Source organism: Magnolia sinica, chromosome 4 (genome assembly GCF_029962835.1).
Source record: "Magnolia sinica isolate HGM2019 chromosome 4, MsV1, whole genome shotgun sequence".
In the NCBI taxonomy this organism is placed as follows: Eukaryota; Viridiplantae; Streptophyta; class Magnoliopsida; order Magnoliales; family Magnoliaceae; genus Magnolia; species Magnolia sinica.
In genome coordinates, this window is record NC_080576.1 from 109,836,235 (window position 1) to 109,862,631 (window position 26,397).

Below are 26,397 nucleotides of genomic sequence, written 5' to 3' on the forward strand. Positions count from 1 at the left end.
TTAACGTTTTTAATTTCGTAGGTAAATGTCTTACCATTGCCAACGATGAGATTTTTCGTTAGTAAAAACTTTTAGCCACGGTCCTTTACCAACGAAATTATCGACGAAATTTTTCGTAGGTAAAGCTCTTTGCCTACGAAATAATATCATTTACCTACGAAATTTTTCGTAGGTAAAAGTGAAATTTCTTGTAGTGCATCTTCGATTTCCATTCAATCAAACAATTAATACACCTTTAAAAGACATTGGTTGTCACGGTAAAAAATAACTCATTGGAGGAAGAGCCCCAACCTCGACAAATCACCTGATTAGTGTAACACCAATTGGTTAAATAGATGGTTGGTCTTCTGACCATTCGATCACGCACTGCTCTATCTCAACACCATAGGTCGGATGTGTTCGGTTTAAATCGGATTGTAAATCTGTTCTGGCATGCCCACAAATCTCACATGTGCACAGTGTGACCGAATTTCGGACCAACAATACCAATATTTGATTAGGCCATGTGGTAGAGAGGGGCAACTAGGCTAGTTAAATCTCACTACATTGGGGCCTCACCAAGCACAATAATATTTCCCTGGCCTCACCAAATCGGGTTCTATGTTCTATCATGCCATATAGATAGAAGATCTAATTCTTCTATTCCATGGAGTCCCACTAAACTGGTGTCCTAACCTTGAAATTAAGCTAATTCACCAATAAAATTGGGCAAGGATGTGGATATTAAATAATGTAAGGAAGCACTGCAACCCTAACATAGCTTAATAGATTGCATCTAATGCACTTGTTAGACATGGATACTATAATGAAAAGAGAAAAACATCATTTTATTCAAGGAATCTTTGATTTTCTATATGGGTCAGCGCCTGACAAGCACATATAGAATCTTTTTCATTGGGGTATGTTTCCTGCAACTTGTAATTGTAGGCACATATATGGGGCATGTGTGGCTAGTTTGTCCTCATTTTCCATTTTAAATGACCCTACTTTCTTGCCGTGAACAAGCACAAGAACGAGTAGTGTGAGTGTCCGGATGAAATCTTTGAATAGTCGGCGATTTCCCTGTATGTGTAAATATACAAGTTAAATGCAAGATATTACTTGAAAGATTTCAATTAGGTGATGAATATTCTGACAAAGATCACTCCTACCTAGCTTGGCATTTCGTTGAACTTATTGATTTCATCTTTTGTTAAACAGACGAAGGTTGCACATCTCCTTCTTTTTAGGAGCCCATGCAATAAAGGTTGCGTGGGACCATCATAATTGTTGGGAAAAAATCTACAAGTCCTTAAATCGGCTTATGAAATGGACTAACTCTACTGAACCATGCAGACCCATTGACATCTGAGCCTGATAAGGCCTCTACGTCCAGAAACATAGTAACCTCCAAGGAGGATGACACAACTATGAGGACACACAAAGAGCTTACCTATGAGACCACTCAAGTGGCTATATGCGACCTAACTCATAGGTTGACCATAGATCGGCCATGAATCGGCCATAGATCGACCTTAGATTGGCCATAGCTCGATCATAGATAGACTATAAAACAGCTACTGAACAGTCATTGCAAGGCTGAGTTTCGATCATAGGTCGATGGTTTTCTAACTGACCGTCGAAGATGGTGAATGCTAATCTGTCGATTAGGTCGGTATCACTCATTCTCAATTCAACACCCGCCTTGGGATCCGACCTAAGACTGAGCTAAAGATTCAGAGAATCCTCTAACATCCTAAAAGATCTCTCTCATGATCTTCGAAGGATAATATCAAATCCAGACGATCTCGGAAACCGATCGTCTCGTAGAAATCTCAGATTACGGCCAAGATATCAGGAAAGAATCCTCCTATGATGTTATTTTATCTCTCTTATAAATATAGAGGTATCTCCCGCCGTCCAAGGTACGTTCACAAAAACCCTAATACTTGACTAATGTCTCTTTTCTGAAGATCCTATGTAACGTCCTGTCCAACCAGAACAGTGTCCTGAGGCGTCCACGTAGGATTGGCCGTAGGACAGTTCGCTTAAGCAGCTCGTGTGTGGGGTACCACTAATAAATTAACCCTAGTTAGCCCATTAGGGTGGACCAGTCTGGTTATGATTGGACCGGGTGCGGACTGTCAGGCCAGATAACCTGCTTGTACTTGACAGCAGCTTGTGCGGGCCGTGCAGCTGCCTAGGAAGGTCAGAAAAATTTAAAAATTGGAGAAACCGCAGATCTCACTGGGCTTGTGGTCCATCGCGGACCACAGACTCAGTAGATGCCTAGAAATTAATTATCCATGCCATCCCAGCGGCATTTGCCAAACGCAACTCACCCTGGCCTTGACGACCAAAAGGCTAGAATTGAAATCTGGCAATGTTAAATGAAACTGAGATATAAGGCTTTGCAGCTATCAGATCTCTTCTACATTTACGGTGATGACTTAAAATATTTTTCTACACCTGTCCACAAAATCTGGAACCCGATCGTGAAACGGTGACTGTTGATCGCAAATCAAACCCGTACGGTAAAACCCTGCATCCGTTTGCCTTCAAATTTACACGGCCCTTCATCGGGCTATGTAGCACATATCCTACAAATTTCATAACCAAGGGGCCATCAGAATCGCGCCAATGGTCAGAATAGACCCCATAGGGCCACTTAAAGATCGGAACCGTGTAACAAAATCTCTCGCATGTTCGTCCTCAAATTTTTCCCAGCTCCTCATCGGGCCAATAGGCACTTACACACCCAATTTGGTGCCCAGAGGAGTGATAGAGCTACCTCAAAGCCAAAAAGAGGTCCTACAGGGTCATTGTAGGAATAATGATAGAACTTAGGGCCATTTGGCCAAAACCTAGGAAATAAATCCCTAAGACTCTCTCTCTCTCTCTCTCTCACTCACTTCCACAAAAACAACAAAGGAGAGGAGAGAGTGAAGAACAAAGAGAGAGAAAGGAGAGGAAGGAAGAGTGAGCCGTAGTTGAAGGTGGGGCCCAAGAGAAGTCGATCTTTGCAACTCCTTCCTTCTTCCTCAATAGATCCCACACCCACCACTCTAAATTCGAATTCCAATCAATTGGAGAGATAAACACCCATCTTCTTGAGATCCTTTGTATTGAGCTAGATGTTACATGTAATCCTAACATGCAAAGTTCCTTTGACTCAGGGTCTCTACGAATCCACCCGCAAGTTGACAATCATAAGTCGTTTCCCAAGATCCTAACGATCCATAGATACGGACTATTATTCTTAGGTGGCCTAACTTCAATTTTAGTATGAATCTAATGTTTATGTTTGATTAGGTGATGTATTCGGATAATCTAGAAAAAACCTAGGCAAGACCTTACATCTTAGATCCTCCCAATTAATATGGAATAATTTTGGAATGTTGTTGTTCCTCAAAATGAATATCGGGCATGAATTTGGTGATTACATGTTCATTTCTTATTTGATTCTTGCACAATGTTTCCTTATAGTATGATGAATTTGGTGATTGCCTATTCATTTATTATTTGGTTCTTATACAATGTTTCCATATAGCATGTATGATACATTAACCCTTGTGAAATTTGTGCCATGAGTTATATGTAATTCTTAGCCTCCTCACTATTCCACACCACACACATACACGTTATTTCGAAAAATTGCTAATCGTTGCATTCATAGAGAAAACTAATTGTATATGTTCGATGTGTGAGTGCATGACATCTCTTATGTTAGATGATAAATTCTGTTTCGTTGAAGTGCTAATAAACACCCTCAAATCCCTAGATTGTTCAGGAAATTGAGGTGAGAGAAGGTGGCCCCATTGGTAAGATTGCCTTGAGGCTAGGCCGGCGAATTTGGACGAGTACGGATGGGTAACAGTAGTTGGACTACATGGGTCGTTTGTACCCGATGTCGTCTGTCTTATAGACTCGTAAGGTCTAGTTCACGTGCTGACCAATCATGTTTGTCAACCATGTTTGCCCCACACCTGTATGGAACCTGGAACACCCTTCAATGATTGGAGCCTATTGACAACCATTTGAAACCGATCCACTGACTCGAGAGCCGGGTATGGTGGAATGAGATACTGTGTCTGAGCTGTTCGCCTACGTTTGGGTGACGAGCCTCCTCGTAGTGACCGCGAGCGATCCCACATCTCAACACTCCCCACGTGCTTGAAGTCGGGGATGGAAAAACCCGACGGGATCAAGGATCACGAGGTCTTGGCCTCGCACGTTGAGGGGCCTTGGCCTTACAAGCAGTTTAGGGTATTGATATCGCGTGATGTACTAGTTTCTTCAATCTGCGGTTTGAATAGACTTAATTAAAAACCTGACTAACACGATCATGACAGCATCGCACTAGTTAGGTTAGCGACTCGGCAGTTGAGGTCACAATGAGGGTGGTTGGTCATACGTGATCGTTAGATGGAGTCGGTCGAGGAAGTGTTGTTGCGAGGGCATGCATCATATCATAATACATGCACATGCATTAACAAGATTTGTTAGAATTTTATGAATGTATTGCCTTTCATTAAATTTATAATATAATTGATGTTTGTGTAACTTAAGCCTAATAGCACCCATTGAGTTGATCACTCACTCCCCCTCCAGGACGGTGTTCTAAAACACCAACCAGACTCTTCAGTAGCTGCAGGTAGCGATGAGTTCGAGGAGCCGAGCGGCGTTGGCATTGACGAGGAGGACGAGCTGTCCTACATCCAGCTGATGGGCTGTTCGCTATAAATTAGTAGCCTATTTTGAATTGTTGAGTGGTGGAGTCAACACAACATTCTTTTGGACTTATCATTTTTTTGTATTTTTGCTGGGCAAAGCCTTGTGCGACTCATTCATATTTTTAGACATTTATAGATATATTTTGAGACTTCTATTTCAGTACACTAGTTGTGTCTGTGATTCATATTTCAAGTAATTCCATATTGCGCATTAAGCTTAATTAAATGCAAAACAGTAAAAGTAGTTATAAGTAATACCCTGGAACTTGGGAGTCGAGTGTATGCATGACTCTTAATTTTCAGGGCGTTACATCCTACCCTACTCATAAGACCTCGATTCTGACATAGGCATTGGAGAGTCCCCTGCATCAGCTAGGGCCTCCTTTGTCCCTCTTTAACACCTGTACAGGTCCAAAAAGATCTACTGCGGAGGGTCTATCGGAAAACTGCATCAACAATAATGGTAGAGTGAAATAAACTCCATACATATGCTGCGTTCTTATTTTAGGATATCATTTTGAAAACTGAATATATCTAAAACTAGTGTGGGCATACCACCCACAAAAATGAGATGGGTGGCACATTGTCTAACCATTATGGCAGCCCTAGGCCCACATGGGTCAACTGGCTGGACCAGTTTTGGAGGTGGGTTTGGGCCAAGATAAATGGGTACTGGTTTGGTTTGAGTTAGAAAATGTGGACCATTTAGGTAAACAGATCACGTTCGGGTTTGAATCCTGCTCAGCATGACCCACCTATGTAGCGTAAACCCGGCCTAACCCATGACCCCAAAGATACATTCACAGTAGGTATGTTTATATGAATGTTGGTTTGTGTGGTCGACCCGATTCGATTACAATGAAATGGGTTGGGTGAATTTTTGGAGGGTCTGGTCAGGCCACCTGATGATTGGTGGCGGGTCAGGTTCAGGCCAGAATTCTTGGCCCGTTTAGTAAACGGGTTAGGCTCGGGCTGACCTCAGTCCGGCCCAAACCCGACCATTCCCATCTCTACTTGTGTCCCTTTGCTGCATGAGAGCAGCATGGAACTCCCGTGCAATCCCGCCCACCGAAACATGGCAGAAAGAAAAGTGGATCCGGACCATCTATCCCGGGAGCACATTCCCCAACTTAAAAAGTATACGAATCAAACAAACCTATTCATCACGTTGGCCCACCTTTTCCAGAAATTAACGGTCCCTGCTGCGTTTGAAGGCCACCGATTGTATGGCTAAGATCATCTGATCAATGTGGCTTTTGAATTGTGGCCCGTCCAATCATACTAGATGGACATCCTTGATCCATCTTTCCCTTTGCCACGTGTATTGTGGGAAGTCGGTTATATGGGAATTCTAAGTACCAAATAGAGGCGTTAAAAAATTAGCTGTAGTTTGGTGATCCAGACCATTTATCTGATCGGCCCACCCAAGGGCCAAAAGATTGGATGGCTAGGATCTCTCAAAAAGAATTTGAAGGAACACTCGATTAATGCTTGCTTGGTTCCATCAGAAGGGTACCAAAACATGCCCCAACTTGTACGGACAAGGGTGCATCTCTTTCAAAACTTCCCCCACACATGTAGGAGTGTCTACTGCTGAGCCGTCCATCTGCTGCGAGCCATGATGGATGGACCAGGGACGGAGGATCACACCATCAGGCAAAATCTGACCATCCAATGACATTTTACTCCTTTTAACGGACCACTGCCTCTTCGTTCCCTCATGGCAAATGGTTTGGAAAGTGCTGTGAGTACGGGTCCAATACAAACGTTACTATGGTAAGCTTATCGTACAAATAAGCATGCGGGGACAATGTAATGTTTTAATGAAATCCAATCCGTCCATCATTTGCATCCTGTAATATTCTCCTTATATAATCAAACTTTAGATCAATCCAATACTCAAGGACGGAACATTCTGTAAAATCATCCCTACACCTCTAAAATCAAGTTTTGGCCCATCTGAATTTTTGAATGGCCTGATTTTCTTTTGTGTGTCGATTCGTGCTGTTGGATGCATCTCCTGAATGTATTATATGAAATATTTAAGGAACAATGGACCCCACATATAATTTGAAAGACTTTTAATCATTGGCATCCCACTCCAACTGTTCCATGTGGTGTGGCCCACCTGAGTCATGTTTCAGTCTGATATTTAGAATCCAAGGAGAAAAATATGGTGAGAAAACGATGGACGGATTTGATTACATTAAAACACCATAAATTCGGTTCAGATGCCTTGTCTAAGAAATGATGCACATCTGATCAGTGGGCCACAGATACGCCGTTCTTCTATACACATGTGGTCCACTTGATATAGTATCAGATACATTTTTAGCACACAAAAAACTACCGAATTTGGATGAGCAGCACCCAAAAAACAACCGCACGTGTCTTTTTATCTCACACGTGGAAATCAATCTGATTCAGTATACGTGTTACGTACTTACGTGTATGAGATCCCAGTATATCACACGTGTGACTTATCTCCACTCGTGAGACAAGAAGTGCACTCCAGCGGTCCAGCGAATGCACAGCAATTCTCCCGTTTTGCTTCAACTCTCAACAGCAAACCTGTCTGACAAGAAACTTCAAATCAGTGAAGTTTTTGTGTTTGATCCATCAAACCTGGCCCACCAGATGAATGGTTGGAGATGTGCCAAGTAAAGATATCCACAATGTTGGATTGAAATGGGAAAAACACAAGGCAATTAATTACAAACCAAAAATTCCCATTTTTCATTTTCTGTTGATTGGAAGAATATGCATGGAATCCCTCTCCCTCTAAAACTCTCCCCATCTCAATCTCATCTCTCCCTTGAAAATTGCTTGAGATTCTCAATACCCACTTGCAGATTTTGCCATGGAATCTATTTCAGTCCTCTTTTCCTCTCACCAAATCCCCAAACCCTCTGGAATTCCTTCTGTAGATACAAGAACAAAAAGAACAACAATAGGAGAATTGCCGTTACTGTTTTGAGAGCAAGCTTCAAGGAGTCGCCTTACGATGTTTTGGGCGTCCCGCCTTCTGCAACCCCCGATCAAATCAAGAGAGCGTATCGGAAGCTGGCGCTCAAATTCCATCCTGATGTCAACAAAGAGGTCAGAAACTGCACACTCCTCTGATTCTTCGATCTGATACCGTTTATTTCATTTGCAGTTTTGATGATTTGAAGTAGTCTCTGATGCTATTGTTGATTTCATTTTGCTGTTTTGATGATTTGAAGTAGTCTCTGATGCTATGTGATTAGGAGTCGATGATTTTTTTATGGGTTTTTGAGAATTTTGGCAATTTGGGGATTATGTATGGAAAACGCTTGCCTATCTTGCATAGGTACCTACCCAGGCGTATGAAATCCACCCCCCCGTCCATCAGATGCATTGTCCCTGGTTTATCATTATTAAAAATGAAATCCACCCCCCCGTCCATCAGATGCATTGTCCCTTGTTTATCATTATTAAAAAAAAAAAAAATAGGTTGATTCAACACTCATGTGGGCCACCCTATAAAATTATATCTAAAGACCTCTAAATTCACGTGGTATGGCTCACATGGATCTTGGATACTGTGATTTTTGAGTAATTCTTTCATCATGATGAGGGACATCAGATGAATGGATTGGATGGCATATAAACACCACAGTGGGCCCTACATAGAGCTAATGGTGGGCGTTCCATCCCGACTTTTTCCTAGGGTGTCACCTACCTGAGTTTTGAATGGTTATGATTTTTGGGTTCCATGGTGATCATGAGGCAGTCTACTTAATGAACGGGGTGGATGTCATGAAAGTTCCACCCATTTGGCTCTTGGTGTGCAATGTACCTAGTGCGAGTTATGCTAATGTGGCTCATTGGATATGTTCTTTTCATGTATTTTATTTAAGAAACTCTTCACAAATTTCTCCTTTTCATTGGATCTTGGAGCTCAATATGACTAGAAATTAGGAAAATGTGTTTAATGGAGTCCATTCATCGTATGAGCCCAGCCCATGGAGGCTAGCTTTTGTCTTCTAGGAGAATAGAGCTTTTGCCAATCAATTGAATGTAAGTGCCCCAAATGTATCAGGAAAAGAGAATGGGATTGCTTATCATGCACTTGTGGAGGAATCTTCTTTGGAGCCGGGTCTGTGGAGACTAGCTTTTTGTCATTTTAGATATGTTGAGCTTCTGTGAATAGTTTGAGTGTAACTGCCTCAAATGTGCGTGCGTGCGTGCGTTTTTCAATAGGCAACGGGGAAATTTGTGGGTTCTTGGAGAATTAGGCTGTGTGGGAATTGGATGTGTTATCTATGCTTTATATGTTAGAAATCCATTTGTTATTGGAGATTATTTGACACTCTGGCAGCATGTGATGCTTGACAAGCAGGCACTCTGAAACTGTACATGTGGCACGCATTAACTCAAATTAAACCGACTAAATTGTGGAACCAACTGTTGTTAAGTCACAGTCTTGAAATCCGATTGGTTGAACAATCCTACTCTCAGATTTGTGGGCACTTGTTTGTTTGAAATAAGACCACTGGGTATTTTTCATTCTAACTGTCGAGTAAATGTCCTCCTATCCAAGGGTCAGATAATCAAATAATCTTAATTTTTGGTTCATAGGACATCTAAACTGGGACCCTTAATTTGGACAGCTTAACTTGATTTACTGGTATGGAACAAGTAGTTATTAGTGCCTGTGAATCATCCATCACACTCTGCTGGAGTATCAAGTTTTTCTCTTTGTTATTAGACCCAGTTTCTTCCTTAATTGGATCGTAGAGTATAAACGGATAAAGCCTTGTTCCGTAATTCGGTACCCTTGGTTTTTTGCTTTAAAAAATAAAAATTAAAAAAAGGATAATTTAAACTAATTTTAGGCTTATATGATTGTTTGTGAATCCCCCCCCCCCCCCCCCGCGCAGTAATGTATCTTTATTAAAAGAAAAAAGTAGGAAACAAGTAGGAGGCTAAGAAAGGGGAAGTGAGTTCCCAACAACAAATGATCCTCTTGTCACTTCCATCTTTAGTAAAGGTGTCTGCACTGCAAAAAATGCTAGCTTCTTTTTTTTTTTTTTGAAGAGTCGCAAAGATTATATTAAAAGAAGGAAAAAGATACAAAAAGAAGTGAGCGGGGCCGCTGAGGGGGCGGACCACCTAAGCTCCCAAGAAAAGAAGATTACATCCCTTAAGGGAATCTACATTAGCAGCCCATTCTGAAATAAACTGTTTTGCTCTATGCGTTGAGGACTCGACCGATTTAGGCTCATCTCTAAAACATCAATCATTCCTTTCTTCCTAAACGGCCCACCAAACAGCAAGGAGGGCTATTCTCCAAATTGGGGTCTGTTGCTTGCCAAGTCTGACACCATGCCACGCCTTCAATAGCCAACCTGTTGTGTTTGGAGAGCACCAAGTAATTCCGAAGGGACTTAAGATATGTGGCCAAATTGGATTGATATACGGGCAATGCAAAAACAAGTGGTCAGCCGTTTCTTCTTCAGCCATGCAACAAAGACAAACATTAAGAAGGATGATCCCCCTCCTCCTTAGATTGTCGACTGTAAGCACCTTTTTCTTCCCAACCAGCCACCTGAAGAAAGCTATCTTAGGAGGAATTATGAACATGGTAACATGAAAGGAAGATAAGATAGAGCTTTGCCAAGCTCACATGCATGTGCAATACACACTGCACATGTGCTAGCATGGCACATAGGTGCGAGATCTTATCCATCCATCAGGTTGGTCGGGCCTTCTACATGTTCTCCCAAAAATAAATCTGGTCTGCCAACATGTGGGCCCCGATGGTGGAAACAGGTGGATGGGTAAGACAATTTCAGTCAAAATTTCCATAGTTGTACATTTTTTTGGAGTAAACCGGCTCCTTATCACACCACAACGATGTAAACTCGAGCCACAACAAACTCAGATCAAACCCTAGATATTAGAAATTCGGATCTAATACCATTGCTAATTCGTGCGCTTTGTGGAAGCATGATAAATGAAGATAGAACAATATAATAAAGCAGAATAACCAAACCAAAAGCAAACAATCACAAATACAAAAATGTTTTACGTGGAAAACCCTTGCGTGAAAAAACTACGGCACAAAGCGGCAGAGATCTCAACAATGATCAAAACCTTATAATACACTACCTACCTTCTTCGATTACAGGATCGTTCGATCTCCCCTTGCTATGCACAACTCTTGGAAAATCCTTCCCAAGCCCTTTACAAACATTGGAAACCCTCTCACCTTGCAAACCCTTGCCCTTAGAGAGAAAACATTCACATGGTTTTAAGCCCTAATCGCAATTGGACTTAAATACCCCAATTTGTACAAATCCACGCAAAACCTCGGTCGCACCTTCCGTCTACCGAAATATTAACAGAGTCTCTTGGTTGACCGAAACAAACCTTAGTTGACTGGGAAACTCACAACGTGGTTCGGTCGACCCTCGGTTTCAATGTTCTTTATCAGTTGGATTTTGAAAACTCATTTGTCATTAGGCCCAGTCCTCCCTTCAAAAAATTAGGTCCAGTCCTCTATTTGGTAGCCTTGAATTCTTGTTTACCCTTTCTAGTAGCCTTGGAATTACCAGTTTTGGTTTGTAGCCGTATGGCAAAGCAAAGAGATTAATGAATTGTATTTAGGACGAGTGGATTTTCCAGAACACCCAAGACCTTGTTCTTAACAAGCAGACCAAACTATACAAAATGAACACGTTGCATCCTCAACACCCATCCTGAAAAAAATTGCACCTATTTTGTGGTGGGTGAGTTGTTGCTTGTCTGTAGAGTCTCATTGTTGATATTTCAATTAGGCAATTGGAGGTCCTTTGCTTATCATTAACTCCTATGAGGCATGTGAGCATGTGACGCTTCCCTCAGAACAAGCAGTTTCCTTTGTGGCTTATACCAAGGTACATCGCAAAGCCCATCGAGGGAGTGCCTAACCATGTGTGCTGGTCAAATCAATGGTCTATCCACATCTTGATGAGTCAGGGCCTGATAATTCCTCATGCAAAAATTTGTAACCTTCGAGACATTTGTTTCTAAAAATATGGGGCCATGTGTGATGTGATGTACCCATGCATTGAGGTCAACATGCACATTTTTTCAATTCTAAGAATATGTACCTGATTTTTCAAAGATTGATGCGTCCATGTATCAATATGGTGCTCTTGTAACTGGTACCCCAATGTCACACACTCTGGCCACCATTTCCATCCACTGTCATACATTCCTTTTAGTGCTATACTGCTATATGACAGCTTAAATCATTTATTGTATGTTTGATTAAGGTTGTTTTCTTTCTTTAGTTTGTGCTCAGTAATTTTTTCTTCTTCTTTAAAGTAGTATGTTGAGCTGGTTTACAAGTCTTAACTCTGCACTATTGATACAGGGAGATTTTTCTTTAAATACGTAACTTTGATACAACTTGCCATACTCATTTTAACTTTTTCTTTTCTAATATAGGCAAATGCTCAGGAGAAATTTATGCGGATTAAGCATGCATACAATACGTTACTGAACTCAGAGTCTAAGCGCAACTATGATTTTGGAAATCGCACATCAGGTTATTCTAATTCGGCATCCGAAAAGAGTAGAAGCAGGAATGGCCAGGATGAGGAAGACTTCTATGGATTTGGTATGCATGAGTTCCTCTGCAAATTTGTTGTAACTTTTGGCACTTTTATCTCTGTTTTGTATAAAACTGATTGTTTCTGTTGGAAACTAAATCATTCTTCTGCTACCCATTGGATTGTGTGCAAGTCATGGTTTAATGATGTTTTATACAAAAGCGATTGTATTATCCTTGGCCCAACATTACATATGGTATCCTCCTTCCTCGGGCTTTGAGTTTTGTACAAGGTTGTAGTTCTGTGTTACAAACTGTCACAGTGGAAAAACTTGAAAACTTCACTGGACTCAATGTCTGGTTGGGTTGGGTCAACTTGGATACTCGACGGAGTCTTTACCTGACTCGATTCAATATATTGATAATTAAATCTCAAGTTTTAGGGTAGGGACAAAATTTTCGAGCTGTCTGTATACGTAAAAGTAAATAACATAACCAAAAGAAAACACAACTCCACTGTGTGGTGTGTTGGTAGCAGGTACTGGGTTCCTATCATGAGTTTGCCTGTTTGATTCCTGTCAAACACATCTAACAGTTGACTGGGTGAGTAACTCAGTCGAGTCATATTGAGTTTTTGAGCCAACTCAACGAGCCTTACCTGCATCACACACAGCCTGGTGGTTCTCAAAGAGACTCTGCTCGGAGTCTTGTCGAGTGGAGTTGAAGAGTTCACTCAGATGAGTTTCAAGTCTAGCCACCAAGTTTTAGAACTATGCAAACCATTCATCCAAGAGGTCCCACTTCAAATGGATCATGTCCCAAAAGTCTTCCAGATTAAAATATCCTGGACATCTAATAATACTGGCCTTTTGTCTGCTGAGCATGCATTGTTCGTGCCTTTTTTCTTTATAATATATTTTCAGGCAATCGACCAAAAGGGTTAAGATAGTCCATGAGGGAGTTTTCTTGTGACATGGTTTTTCTCAGTGGGTCCACCCTGATCAACAGTCTGGTTGAATGAACCATCTTCTCACCTGTTCAGATTTCGGGCCCATTGATGCTATTCATATCCTCGGGCAAAGATCATACTCCATATTATTTATTGTTCATCACAAGGGTCCTCGACAAGTCTAAAGATTAATTTGTCTTTTAATTCTTCTACATATTCACCAACCAGTTTAATTGGAGTATTTTTCTTTCTGCTGCACATGTAATTTTATTGTATAATGCATGCTGTTATGGTCTATTTCATGTTCTTCATACAGTAATCTTTGAAAGATCCATAGGATACCCTCCCTTTCTATCTGCCCAAGCACTTTCTCAACCAAGGTTTATATTCCTTTGGTAAGTACCTCAGATTTCTTTGAATGAGGTAAAGGCATGCTAATTGAGAACTATGGAACTGGCAAATGAAAGATTCTTCCCCTTGTCTTAGACTCTTAGTGTCATCGGTTCTGCAGATATCACTGTGTATCACTTCCAACAAAGCGGAAAGTGCACTTTAGATTATTCAATAACCACAGTTCCAGATTCGTGACTCAGGCTAGCTCAGCAGAGAGGAGAGTCGAGTTGGTTCTGCAGATATCACTGTGTATCACTTCCAACAAAGCGGAAAGTGCACTTTAGATTATTCAATAACCACAGTTCCAGATTCGTGACTCAGGCTAGCTCAGCAGAGAGGAGAGTCGAGTTGATTCAGCCTTTAGGGAATCAACATGGGGAGTCATGCCAGTTTATTTTACTTTCTAAAAAATATAGAAAAGGGAAATAAGAAAATAGATAAATAAATCCTTGTATCCCAGAACTTGTTGATGGTAATCAACCTATGTATAAACTATCAGACAGCGCTTGATTATAATCAACCTATTTAATAGTCTATTACCGCCGGGGGGTTGTGCTCTCATTCCTAGTCCCAAGCCTGGATAAAGGAGGGTTGTGTTAGGTCAGCAGCCAGTGTTAAACTTTTGCCCCAACTTTCGTCATGAATCCCCACAGAGGGGCATTCCAAACTTATGTGATAGAGTGGAATGGCGGAAGAGGATTCATGTAACCAACCCCATTTAGTTGGGATAAGGCTTAGATGATGATGATAATGATTATATTCCAGAATAGATGGGTGAAAATAGAAATATGTTTCATCTCTAACTTGAGAGTTTTGTAGTGATTAGGGACACTCCATCCACAAATTACACTGGTCACAATACTAACAACAGAAGTTCACTTATGTTGTTATCATCTTATGCACTAAACTAACAATTCAAGAAGCCAATAGCAAATATAAGCCCCAACCATTAACAAACCAAACTGGTTAAAGTTAAGAACAAGAAAACAAGGAAAGTAAAAAAGAAAAACCAAAACAGAGGACAAAAATGTAGAAAGGGGGAAAATGGGAAGAATATACCTTAAAGAAACATTAAAAAAATGTAAGATTTCCATTTCATCGTTATTAAATAAATTGAATTGAAATTAATAGATTTTGAATTAGAGAATGAAGAATGAAAAAGAAAAAGAAAAAAAGAGGAGAAACAGAACAAGAGAAAACCTTTGATACTCTGGCAGAATGAAGAAAGAATAAGCGTGTTGGATGCTCTAATGAACTGAACTAAATTCATTTTCGAGGCAATAATCAATGCAGGGATGGCACTATTTTTACTTCATAATGACAACCAGAACCCTAATTTCAATTCCGTGCATTCCAAGTTGGACCATAAATTATTGTAATAGCAATTTTGGGGCTAGAGTGGGGCTAGCATCAGTTTAGTTATTATTTTGCCGTATTGAATTATTGCAACTCGATTTGATTGAACAAACAAACACATCTACCAATTAGGGCAGTGGAGTTACAACGTCTATGCTCATCTAGATATGGGTTTGGGAAGAACATGCCAATTTCTCTGCAATCATCCTCAAAACTTATGAGCATATGATTGCATTTCCAGCCCAATTATATCAGAGAAATACTCATCCAACCGGTTGGACTAGTAAGTTGCCATCCACCCAGCGAACGACTTCCAACTTGTCATCTTTGTTCAACATCCAACCTATCCAATAGGTTGGACCCACCATGAGAATCACCTTGTGTAAAAATCAGACCCATCCACCATCAAACAGATAACACTTACATTTTCTTACTTATCAGCGGACATACATTAGTGTGATCCACCTGGTGAGCGGATGGCACTGAATTTTGAATAAGGTGATCCTCATGGCAGGCCAACCTATTGATCAGGGCAGATGCCTCAAGCACTTGATAGGTTGGAAATAATCCACTGGGTGGATGGCAATTTATCAATAAGCATATCTCATTATATAGCACATTTTGTTGTCATATTCAGATTTTGAGTTCTTATTTAACCTGTTTATTCTGCAGGTAATTTTTTGAGAGATGTTCAAATAACAATAGGTAGATTTGTCCTATCGGAGACCATGGCACTAAGAAACTGTCCTTATCATTTCAAGTTGGATGGGCATCGTCATCATCTTTGAAAACTGCTTTGTATTGATGTGATTCTGAATGTTGGTGTTACAGAGGACCTCTTCCGTGACCTTCAAACAGAATTCCAAAACTGGGAAGCTAGCGCCGGTTCACAAGGGAAGCCGAAGAGCTTGTGGGAGGAATTGGCAGTGAGTGCTCCCCTATTTACAGATGGAAATCTGATAATTCAATGCTTTCTCATGTTCTCTCTAGCTTTCATTTTACCTTATAAGCATGGGTTGTTAAATTTTAAAAGACTCCTTGGTACGAGTAGGTATTATATGATGCTTGTTTTTCTCTTTTGTGTTTGATCCATAACTGGTATAGTTGAGGCCCACCTCTCAATGACCTAATCAGTTTATCTGGTGGACCCCATCATAGAGATAATACTATGCATGCATTGATGAAATTGGACAATTTCAACCAATGGTCAACTTCGGTAGGGGCCGAGTTGGACAATTAGATGCATCTGATGGGGAGTTATCTTAGGATACCATCCATTTACTGTGAGGTTCATCATATGAAGGGTTTGGTTGCTCTTTCAGATCATTGGGCTGAGCAGATGCTTGATCAAATATTGTATATTTCCACTTATAACTGATATAGACCTGCTTATTCACATTTCAGGACATTGGTGAAGAGTTCGTGGAGTTCCTAGAGAAAGAGCTCAACATCACCGATTCAAACATTGATTCGAAGGATGGAGATGATGGGTCTGTGAAGGGAGACCCATATGGAAAATCTGGGTCGGAGAGAAGCGGTGATGATATTCGGAATGAAGCCCGGAAGGAGAGCAGCATTGAAGAGAACATTGATGAGATTGAAGCCGCGCTTGCACAATTGAAAAAGGAGCTGGGGCTATAATGAAGTAGGCCTTTGTAAATAGCCAAATGGTTACTTTCAAGGTTGTAGCTGCTAATGGAAAGTGATATAGGAAGGTAAATGGCTTACGAAAGTTTCTTGGGGGTGCGTTTGGAAGCACTATAAAATTGGATTGCAATGTTGTAATTTCCTTCACATTCATATTGGGTGGACAGGCTAAGAAACATGAATGCAATTTGAGAGTGATTTCCTCATTATTAATAGTAGGAAGCTTCATTTAATGCTGGCATTTCCTCTTGATTAAACAGAATGTTTGCAATTTAATTCAATTGTGTATCCAAACGCATGGCCTCAGAAACTCAGCGAATTGCACAAACATGGCAGCATGTGCATTTTGCAGAGTCAGTTGAATGAAAATGGTGGAAGAGCTCTGACAATCCTTGCTTAATGTGTCCATGATTATATGTAGCAAATCATGGCCACAACAAGAAAATATAGCCATTAATTTTCTATTCTATCCCTCCCTAGGTGTCTTGTAACATTAGCATTTTGTATCTCATATACTCTCTCATCAGTCATTGATTTTTTTAGGAAAGCTAGTGTGCAGGTCTTCTCTACTCAGCCTCCCTTCTTAAGGTAAATGTGTCAAACATGTGTGTTGATTGCGGCCGTTGATCTTGCAGGCCTTCACATGGATAGCCCATAATCCCTAAAAGAAAGGGGATTGGACTGTGGTAGCCATCTGATCATTGGCCCGAAAAAGGAACGGCCATAACCAACAAAATGCAAGATGGTGGGAGTTGTCGAATTGTTGCAATTTCTAGCTCATAGCACATCCACATGGTCCTAACTGTTGCTGAGCTTCTCTCGTAACCATCTGTCTGCCAATGTAAGGGCGGAGATCGTGCAATCTTGGAGATCTCCGGTTTCCCTTATCCATGCAATTGAGTGGCCTTCAAAGCCTAATGCACGTCCAATATTGCCTGATCAGTGTGAATTTTGATGCATGAGCCATCCATGGTAAGGCCATTTAGATGGGCTGGCCAGATAGTGCATCACCCTGCTATTATTCTGTCTACCTTTGGAAAAGATGGACGGATGAGATGCGAAAACAACAAAGGTCCACATTCAACTGAAAAGGGTCCAGATATTGGTCAGATTTATCAACCATTCTGGATGTTTTTGCAGCATGCTTTATCCACGGTGGGAATTAACGGATCGATGGTCTGGATTACCAAAACATGGCCCCACTTACCATAATTTAAAACACGTCTATACCGTGAAGAGTGATAGCCTCCAATGAGAGTCCACTCAGATACAAAATCAGATGGTTACCATCATATTCGAAGTTTTATTTTATGGTTGGACGGTCACGATTCACTTAAAATCATCCCATGGCTACGCTTAAAGAGTCAACACCAGTTAAAAAATGGCGGTCTCATATCTAAACCGCCACCTGGATGAAGGGACAATATAAAGCTGATTATACAGCATGATCCCAAATTGTTTTCGCCCACAAAATGTTTTTAATGGTTATTCATCACTGTTTGTATTGGTATGGTCCACTTGAGATTTGGGATCGCGTCCTAAAATGAAACAGCAGCGCAGCAGCAGCAGAAGAAGAAACGAAATGGTGAGAGAAAATGCTCGAGCAGCTATCTGCGCTTCACCTACGGCGCACTTCAGCAGTAGCGGCTGCAAAAATCAATCCGTTATTGTTCGCAGCTGCATCCAAATTATCAAACTGCCCACAACCCGATTCTCTTCCCCGGAATCACCGAGTCGCCGCTTCCTCAGAAAACGAGTCGAATCTCAACGCACTGCAGATGTTCGCTGAAATGCCTCGTATTGGACCGTCCCGTAACCCCTGTCATTTCAGCATCCTTCTCTCAGCCTGCGCAAAGTCGGCTTCTCTTTCTGCAGGCGAGCAAGCGCACTCAGTAGTTCTCAAACTCGGCTTCGACTCGAATGTTTTCATTGGAAGCGCCCTCGTAAACCTGTACTGCAAATGCAGCAGGATTTCCGACGCAAGACTGTTGTTCAACGAAATGCCTCAGAGAAATGTAGTCACTTGGAATTCGATTATTTGTGGCTATTCTCAGACCCAATTCCCTGACACAGCCTTTGAAATCTTTGTCGCGATGCTTGGACAGGGAATATATCCGACCCCATTTACATTCTCTAGTGTTCTGGTCGCCTGCTCGAGGCTAGAAATTTGCAAGCCGGGAATTCAGATCCATTGTCTGGTTTTGAAATTTGGGTTTTGCTGGAATGTCGTAGTTGTGACTGCGCTGATGGATATGTACTCGAAATGTTCGAGTTTGGACGATTCGAGGAGAGTGTTCAATGAGATGCCCGAGAGAAATGTAGTGACATGGACGTCTATGGTTACTGGATATGCACAACATCATCGACCTGGTGAGGCAATGGTTTTAGTTAGAGAAATGCAGCGTTTGGGTGTTAAATTGAATAAGCTTACATATAATAGCCTTCTCAGTTCATTTTCGAGTTCGAAAGATTTGGATAATGGGAAGCAAGTTCATGGTCAAGTCATTCGAGAAGGTCTAGAGTCTGATGAGTATCTGGTAGTTACCCTCATAACCATGTATTCTAAATGCGAAAGCATTGAAGATTTCTATAAGATATGGCCAACCGCTTCTGCTGAGGATCAAATTTCTTGCAATTCGATCATTGCTGGTTTTTCTCATTTGGGAGATGGCCAAGAAGTCCTTGAACGCTTTGCTAAAATGAGACAGGGATGCATTGATATGGACTACTTCACATTTGCAAGTGTTCTACGAGCAATTGGAATCCTTTCGGCTTTGGAAGATGGCAAGCAAACCCATGCTCTAATTTTGAAAACGGGGTATGCTTCAAATGTAACCGTTGAGAATGGGCTTGTTTCCATGTACGCGAGGTGTGGCGCGATTGATGATTCAAGGCAGGTTTTCTTGTCGATGAATGAACCTGATTTGGTTTCATGGAATTCACTTTTAGCAGGGTGTTCCCAACATGGGTATGGTAGTGAGGCTGTTGAGTTGTTTGAAGAAATGAGAAGGCTAAGGATTAGACCAGATCACACCACCTTTCTGTCTGTGCTTTCTGCTTGTAGCCATGTTGGCTTGCTTGAAAAGGGACTTGAATATTTTGATTTGATGAGACGTGGGGACTCGATGGCAGCTCCGAGAGCAGAACATTATGCTTGTGTTGTTGATCTTCTTGGCCGAGCAGGTCACCTTGTTGAAGCGGAATCCTTCGTTGATAGCATGCCAATAAAGCCAGGGGCTTCAGTCTACCGAGCTCTGCTTAGTGCCTGCAGAGTTCATGGAAGTCTGGATATAGCGGTACGTGCAGCAAAGGGCCTTCTTGAGCTTTGCCCAACAGATTCCGCTACTTATGTATTGCTATCAAACGTCTTTGCAGCAGGTGGTTGTTGGGATGATGCGGCTGGAGTGCGGAAGCTAATGTGTGAAAGAGGTGTGAAGAAGAAGCCAGGGTTTAGTTGGATTGAAGTTAATGATGTTGATGTGGTATCTGTTGTTAGAGGCAGCGCTGGTTAGTCACATGATTCGGTGGTGCCTTGGAAGTATTCACATGATGCTACTGTTTCCATGCCCTTTGGTGCCTAGGGCTGGCAACAATTCGGGTGAGGGGCAGTTTAAAATTCAGGCCAGAGACCTTTCCAGGCATGCAAATTATTGCCCTAATGGTGTAACAGATGGTGGTGGCATATGATGGTGCACTTGAAACATGTTGGAGCTCTATTCGAAGAGAAATTCCTATAAGAGGTTAGCTGTTAAGTGCTACAGGGCCAAGGAAATCTTTTGCTAGATTTATTCAGGTGGGAAATCCCGGCCGCATATCTAAGGACACCTCCAATGCAGGAGGGTCCTAGATTACCTAATGACGACCACCCATCAAAGTTTAGCTTCCAAACACGATGTGAGGAAGAGATCATGCTATGGTCTTACAAGGTCGAGGGGTTCCACCAAACTCCTGAAAACACCATTCCTTGTTAGAACGAGATGCTTAATGGCACAAGTTCATGCGGTTAATTAACATATTGGTAGAGGCTTTGTGCTGTCGAAGATTCTCCTATAATCAGTTTGCCGTCCGCTCATGATGTATCAATTTGGTGAGAAGCTAGATGCATAACAGGCAAGGATTTACTCGTCTGCACATATTCTTCTCCATATTTTGGGTACCTTATGCCATGGACAGTTCCAGAGCGTGGCTAGAAGAGGAAGGTTGATGACTATTGGGCAGCCGATCATAGAACTTCTTTCAATCCAGAATTTAAAAGCCGATCCAAATTACTAGGGGAAAAATCTGAGGTGATGATAATTTTGATGATGCTAGTGCACATGCCGATGCAATACAGGTATGCAGGTCTATATCCAGATGCATTTGTGAAGGTTCTTAGGCCCTGATTGGTAGATGCCTAAAAGTGAGTTCATCTCAATTAGTTAACTAAAATTACACATTAGAGATCATCAAACAGGCCATTAGGCTTGAATTGTAACCATATCTTTCTAGGTCCTCATTTGCAGTTACTTCTGTGAAGATTGTCTGTGAGAAGATAGCTTGAGGATTATGGTAGAGTCATGCCTGTAAGTTCCCAATCTGCATCTTCCAAGTAAACCATATTTCCTTGTTTTCCATTGCTTTTCATTGGATCCTGGTGTTACTACATTGAATTGAGGCAGATGCCCGCATCTAATGCAAACTTCTCAAAATTCCCTGTGATGAACACAATCCAACTTCCAAAGAGAAACAGACTCCACGATGGAGGCCAATTTACCATTACTTAGGATGGATTGAAATTGCAGAAGACTTCTTCCTTTGGACTTGTGGGTAAATAATCCAGCAATACCCCCTCAACTTTGTACGTGTTGTGCCCAAAGCATCTTTACATCTAGCGGACAACTACACGCAAATTTCAGACCTTATTCCTGCACATGCGACACTGGCCACAGCACAGCAGTGGGCATCAAGGGCTCTTGTATTTTCATTTTTGGGTCTTTCTCTCTCTCTCTCATTTTTTTTTTTCGAAAGATAATTCATTTTTGGGTCTTGAATTCTGAAATTTAAGAATGAATTGTGTTTCCTGAAATAAAACTGTATTCAGACACAACTTTGAGGTAGATGCTCTAGGTACATCACAGACAATGGAGGAAACATTGAAATTAAACAACCCATATCTCTATTACGTGTTGTAAGATGAAATTCCTACTTAAGATACATCAAAGGGGAATATCAAGCCCTTTCCCTACATCTATTCCAATTATCTGAAGTATTCCCTTGTGAAATATCTGCAACCAGCCCAAACCAGAGATAAAAAGGAGCTAAATTAGAAAAGAGAAATGCAAAGGATATTTGTACTAAGCACATGCATGCTTGGAACATCTGTGAGATCCATAAGGTTCATCAGGCAGGCCCCAGCACAGTCATGCTCCGGCCCCAAAATCATGGTGCACGGCGCATTGGGAGCCCACATATCCATTGAATGTCCATTGGTCAATTTAATTTAACCAGATCTTCCTACATGTGTTGTGGCCCACCTGATGAATAGGCCAGCCTGATTTTTTCCAGGCGGGGCAAATTTATGACTGAGCTACCTGATGAACGGCCTGGATCTGTCACACGTGCCCCCAATATGATTGTGGACTTGAATTAAAGAAAAGAAGAGGACCCACCAACTCTACAATAAAGGTCCCAATAAGGCCAATCATACAAGCTCTAGAATTCCAAATCTCAGCAGTTCTTGTGAATCCAAAGAAAGGGGCTGCAAGCTTGGGCTCTACTTTGGGCATTTCTACCTGAAAATTTCAGACCCATTTCAATTTATTTTCTTCTTTTACCATCAATTGCAACAAACCTAACACATGGAAATGATAAATTGAAGAAGAAGAAGAAGAAAAGAATCCATGAAAGGAAAATCAAAAGGAATGAGATGGCCTTAGAAAACTAACTCCTGGAGGAAGCTTTGCAGCTCTGATCTTGAAAGAGTTGGACTTTTGGAAGTTTCCATTTCTGTTGAAATTCTTGCAGTGTGGTTGATATTGGGTTGGAGGAATTGCAGTCAGAGATCTGTTTGGGAGGAGGGAAGCTGAAATGGTTGGTAAGGTAGCCATTGTTCTGTTTCTGATAGCTGGAGCCTTTGCTTTCTTCCCCCACCTTATCTACTCAACTTTTAAGTGATGGATGGGTAGACCACTGCCCCACCCGAATTGGTGGTTGGCTCTCGCTCCAACTCCTTTGTGGGCCCATTGTGAATGGCCATGGCACAAAATTGTGACTGCCCAGATGGTTCTAACTGTTGGATCGATGTGATGTTGCTCTTGATATAAACTTGTATCAATCCTATAGATTGAATGGTGAGAATTTTGGGCTGTTAGCCATTTCTAGCGGGCCATGGCAAATTCCTCTATTCTTGGCAGGGAATATTGAGGTGAAGGGACGCTGATTGCAGTCTCCAGGGATCCCTGGAGACCAGGCTCTGGGGATGTGCCATCTGTTTTACCAGCTCATTTTACAGCATGAACCAAAAGATGATGAAGATGCAAAGCTTTGTACACAGTGGGGATTGAACACCTAAGTTGAGAACTTCTCGGGGCCAGTAGTTTGGATCAAGCTGATATTTGTGTTTTCACTCCATCCAAGTCTATGTGACGTTATGAATCGTGGTGGGCCCTAGGGAGTTTTCAATTGTGGGCATCATTATACCCACTGCTTCATGTGGCGTGGTCCACTTGAGCTTTCAATCTGTCTTATTTCTGGGTTCATGCCCTAAAATGAGCTGGCAAAATGGATGGACGGCGTGGATAAAACATTTACACCACACATAGCTTGGTCTTCAGGCAATCCGGGTTGGTGGTGAACCACCAATTGGGATGGTACAGCGGGCTACCCAATTGGCCAGGATGTGCGTTCTTTAAACTGTTAAATGGTGGCGATTTATTCGCTGCAAGTTGCAGGTGCCTGCCCATCCAGAAGGTTCAAATGATGGTAACATTTAGGATTTGAGCATAGAGCAAAAACACACAGCTCAAAGGACCTCGAACATCCAATTGGAGGCCAGTAGGAGAGGAAATTTTAATGGCCTTTGGATTTTTGTGATTTTTCTATCTATTCTCCGTGCCCATGATTTAGATAGTCTGGATTTTCAAACATGCTCGCCATGCATGGGTTGGATGAGTCACCACCATATAGCGTAGCATGAGAAAACTCACACCAGAGTCTGTCCTGTTTTCATTGCTCCACCATAGTGCGTGGTACCCATCCTCCAGCAGGGAGAGAAAGTTCTTGACCGGTCCAAACCTAAGGGCCTGTTTGGGCAGTGGGATTAGAAGGGATTAGGTGGGATGGGATTCATCTGTTCCCTGTGCCAATTCCACTCCATGTTTGTGAAGAATGGAAAAGCTTGGAATTAGATTAGATAAAATTGCATTGGTTCCCGTGCCAATTTTACTCAATGTTAGCAAGTTGTGTAGGTCCCACCATGATGTGTGGGCTATATTCACACTGTCCACCCATTTTTCCAGATTATTTTAGAGCATGGGACAAAAAATCAAGTAAATCTAAAGTTCAAGTGGACCCCACCATAGAAAGCAACAGGGATTGAATACTTACCATTGAAAACTTCTTTGGGGCCACATAAGTTTTGGATCTACCTCAATTTTAGGCCCATGCCATAAAATGAGGTTACAAAACAAATGAAGAGTTTAGATATAACATATGTGTGTTATTCTCAATAATTTCAAATGACAGTGGGGTATATCCATTCAATGTACCACCGTGTTACCAACAAAACATGGCATTAATCTTATTCGATGGCACACTCCCTGGGTAATAATTATGTTTTTTGAATCCCATCCCACCTAATCCCTTCAAATCCCACCGCCCAAACACGCTCTAAGATATACCATTTCCGTGATGCGACGTGTTCTATCATAGGCCTCTCTGTTGTCGCCACGTGGTGGCAGTCCATCCACACCTCTTGAAATGGAAGGCACCAAACATCTACCCTGGGGAGCGTTCTTAGTGACACGTGGCAGTTTCATATTTCGTATGTGCTAACAGAAACCAGGAGGATGGCGCGAAAAGTTCGTGATCTTGTGGCCTTTGACCGTCCCTCCCCTTCAAATGGTGTAGAGATTGAAAATTACTGGGATCATTTCTCTTTCTTTCTTTCTTTCTTCCTGTAGACATTGAACCATGTCCCAAACCAATGGCATCAGATGCCGGACCCACGATCTGCTCAATGCTGGTAATCTCTTCCTTCTTCTTCTTCTTCGCTAACATTGAAAAAAAGAACAACCCATGTGTAGTTAGTGTTCAAAATTGTAATAGAGCGAACGGGTTTTCTCTTTTATTAGTTTAAAGATGCCAGTGAGCCTATTCAAGGAAGATGCAGCTTGCCTGTGATCCGGGGTTTCAGAAATCTCTTGTAATTTAAGGGCCTGTTTGTAACGTAGGATTTAGTGGGATGAAATTGCATTTGGTGCTGTTGTTTTGAATCGATGGACAAGATTGGATCAATCCAAGTATTTGACTTTCCAATCTCAACAGAGATACAGAAATCTGTAGAATTCAAAATCCATTACTCGGTAGGCACCACGGTTATTCATGTGTTACAGGGCTGCAAATCGGCCGGGCTGGCTCGTTCGGCTTTCGGGCTAGTATTGGGCTTTAAATTCAAGCTTGTTGCATAATTGGGCTGGGTATCAACCCGAGAGCATATCTGTAATATGAGTTCTCTTTCTCATCTCTCCAAACCAGGCCCCCATTTTCCCATCTCTCTCTCTCCTCTTCAAGCTTATTGTGGTCCAATATAAAAAAAGAAAAACATTTAAAAGCAACAGTCTCTCTCTCTCTCTCTCTCTCTCTCTCTCTCTCTCTCTCTCTCTCATATTGGGATGGGCCTCAGTCCATCCTAAAAATTTCGGGCTAGGTTCGGGCTGGACGATATTGGGTCGTCATGGGTCTGGGCTCAAACTAAAAATGACGAGACGTTGAATAGACATTGAATAGAGCTTAGCCTGGCCCTAACCCAGCCCGTTGTCACCCCTAATATGTTATATTCACATTGTGCATCCATATGCACCTTTTACATCTGGCACTGGAGAGTTTCATATTAATTTTTTTTTTTTTTTTCCACACACCCTCACACCCGCACACACTGCAATGGGTACTCAAACCCATGACCTTAGAGTTGAAACTCTTGTGAGTCCACCACTTGAGTTCCATAAGAAAAAAAAAGTGACCAATATTAGTTGTCAAATCTGGTTTGTTGATTACAATTTCAGTGTCCACTAAGTGCTGGTTTCATGTAAATCAGTGTTCTTCTCAAAGGAAGAATTCAATCTCAATTGGGATTGGATGGTCAAATACCATGATATTCTGTGATCATTGTGTAATAATAGAGGTCATGGAATTCAATGCCACTTAATCCCACATTCCAAACAAGCCCTTTGTGGATGCACTATGATGTCTTTATTTTATCCACTTGCATGTCCATCTACTGTACCACCATAGCAGAATCTCAAAATTCAAGCAAATTCAAAACACAAGTGAGCCACATGATTGGAAATGGTGAGGATGGAAATGCTAATTCCCACCCAGATGAAAGGATACTACAAATATCAACATGATCTAAAACTTTGTTGGATGCTAAGAAGGTTTCAATGGTGGACATTCTATCACCACCCGTGTACTGTGGTATGTCACCCTCCAGCTCCAAATCTACCTGATTTTTTAGATCAAGTAACACGACATCAGGGTGGGCCCTACATAGCTTAAGTTTAGAGGGGAGTTCTCTAACCCAG

At 41.6% G+C, this 26,397-nt stretch overlaps 3 protein-coding genes across 5 annotated transcripts; 2 read left to right on the top strand and 1 right to left on the bottom strand.

Annotated features, from left to right (window-relative positions):
* Positions 1-7,260: 7,260 nt before the first annotated feature.
* LOC131243780 (uncharacterized) lies at positions 7,261-17,191 on the top strand. Of its 2 annotated transcripts, XM_058243357.1 has the most exons (5): positions 7,261-7,811; positions 12,171-12,342; positions 15,644-15,676; positions 15,803-15,897; positions 16,376-17,191. In XM_058243357.1, the coding sequence occupies exons 1-5, from the start codon at positions 7,473-7,475 to the stop codon at positions 16,610-16,612; spliced, it is 876 nt and encodes a 291-aa protein (XP_058099340.1). In that variant the 5' UTR covers positions 7,261-7,472; the 3' UTR covers positions 16,613-17,191. The 2 variants fall into 2 exon arrangements, with proteins under 2 accessions (XP_058099340.1, XP_058099341.1); XM_058243358.1 differs by lacking the exon at positions 15,644-15,676 and having other exon boundaries at positions 7,266-7,811.
* A 700-nt stretch (positions 17,192-17,891) lies between these two features.
* On the top strand, positions 17,892-21,229 carry LOC131243779 (pentatricopeptide repeat-containing protein At4g13650-like). 2 transcript variants are annotated; one of them, XM_058243356.1, is made up of 2 exons: positions 17,892-19,914; positions 19,997-21,229. In XM_058243356.1, the coding sequence occupies exons 1-2, from the start codon at positions 18,214-18,216 to the stop codon at positions 20,033-20,035; spliced, it is 1,740 nt and encodes a 579-aa protein (XP_058099339.1). In that variant the 5' UTR covers positions 17,892-18,213; the 3' UTR covers positions 20,036-21,229. The 2 variants fall into 2 exon arrangements, with proteins under 2 accessions (XP_058099339.1, XP_058099338.1); XM_058243355.1 differs by having other exon boundaries at positions 17,892-21,229.
* A 521-nt stretch (positions 21,230-21,750) lies between these two features.
* LOC131243781 (light-harvesting complex-like protein OHP1, chloroplastic) lies at positions 21,751-22,756 on the bottom strand. The gene is made up of 3 exons (XM_058243359.1): positions 22,543-22,756; positions 22,267-22,389; positions 21,751-21,882 (listed from the first exon to the last, which is right to left on the bottom strand). Exons 1-3 carry the CDS (start codon positions 22,702-22,704, stop codon positions 21,814-21,816), a joined length of 354 nt encoding a protein of 117 aa, XP_058099342.1. The 5' UTR covers positions 22,705-22,756; the 3' UTR covers positions 21,751-21,813.
* Positions 22,757-26,397: the final 3,641 nt, after the last annotated feature.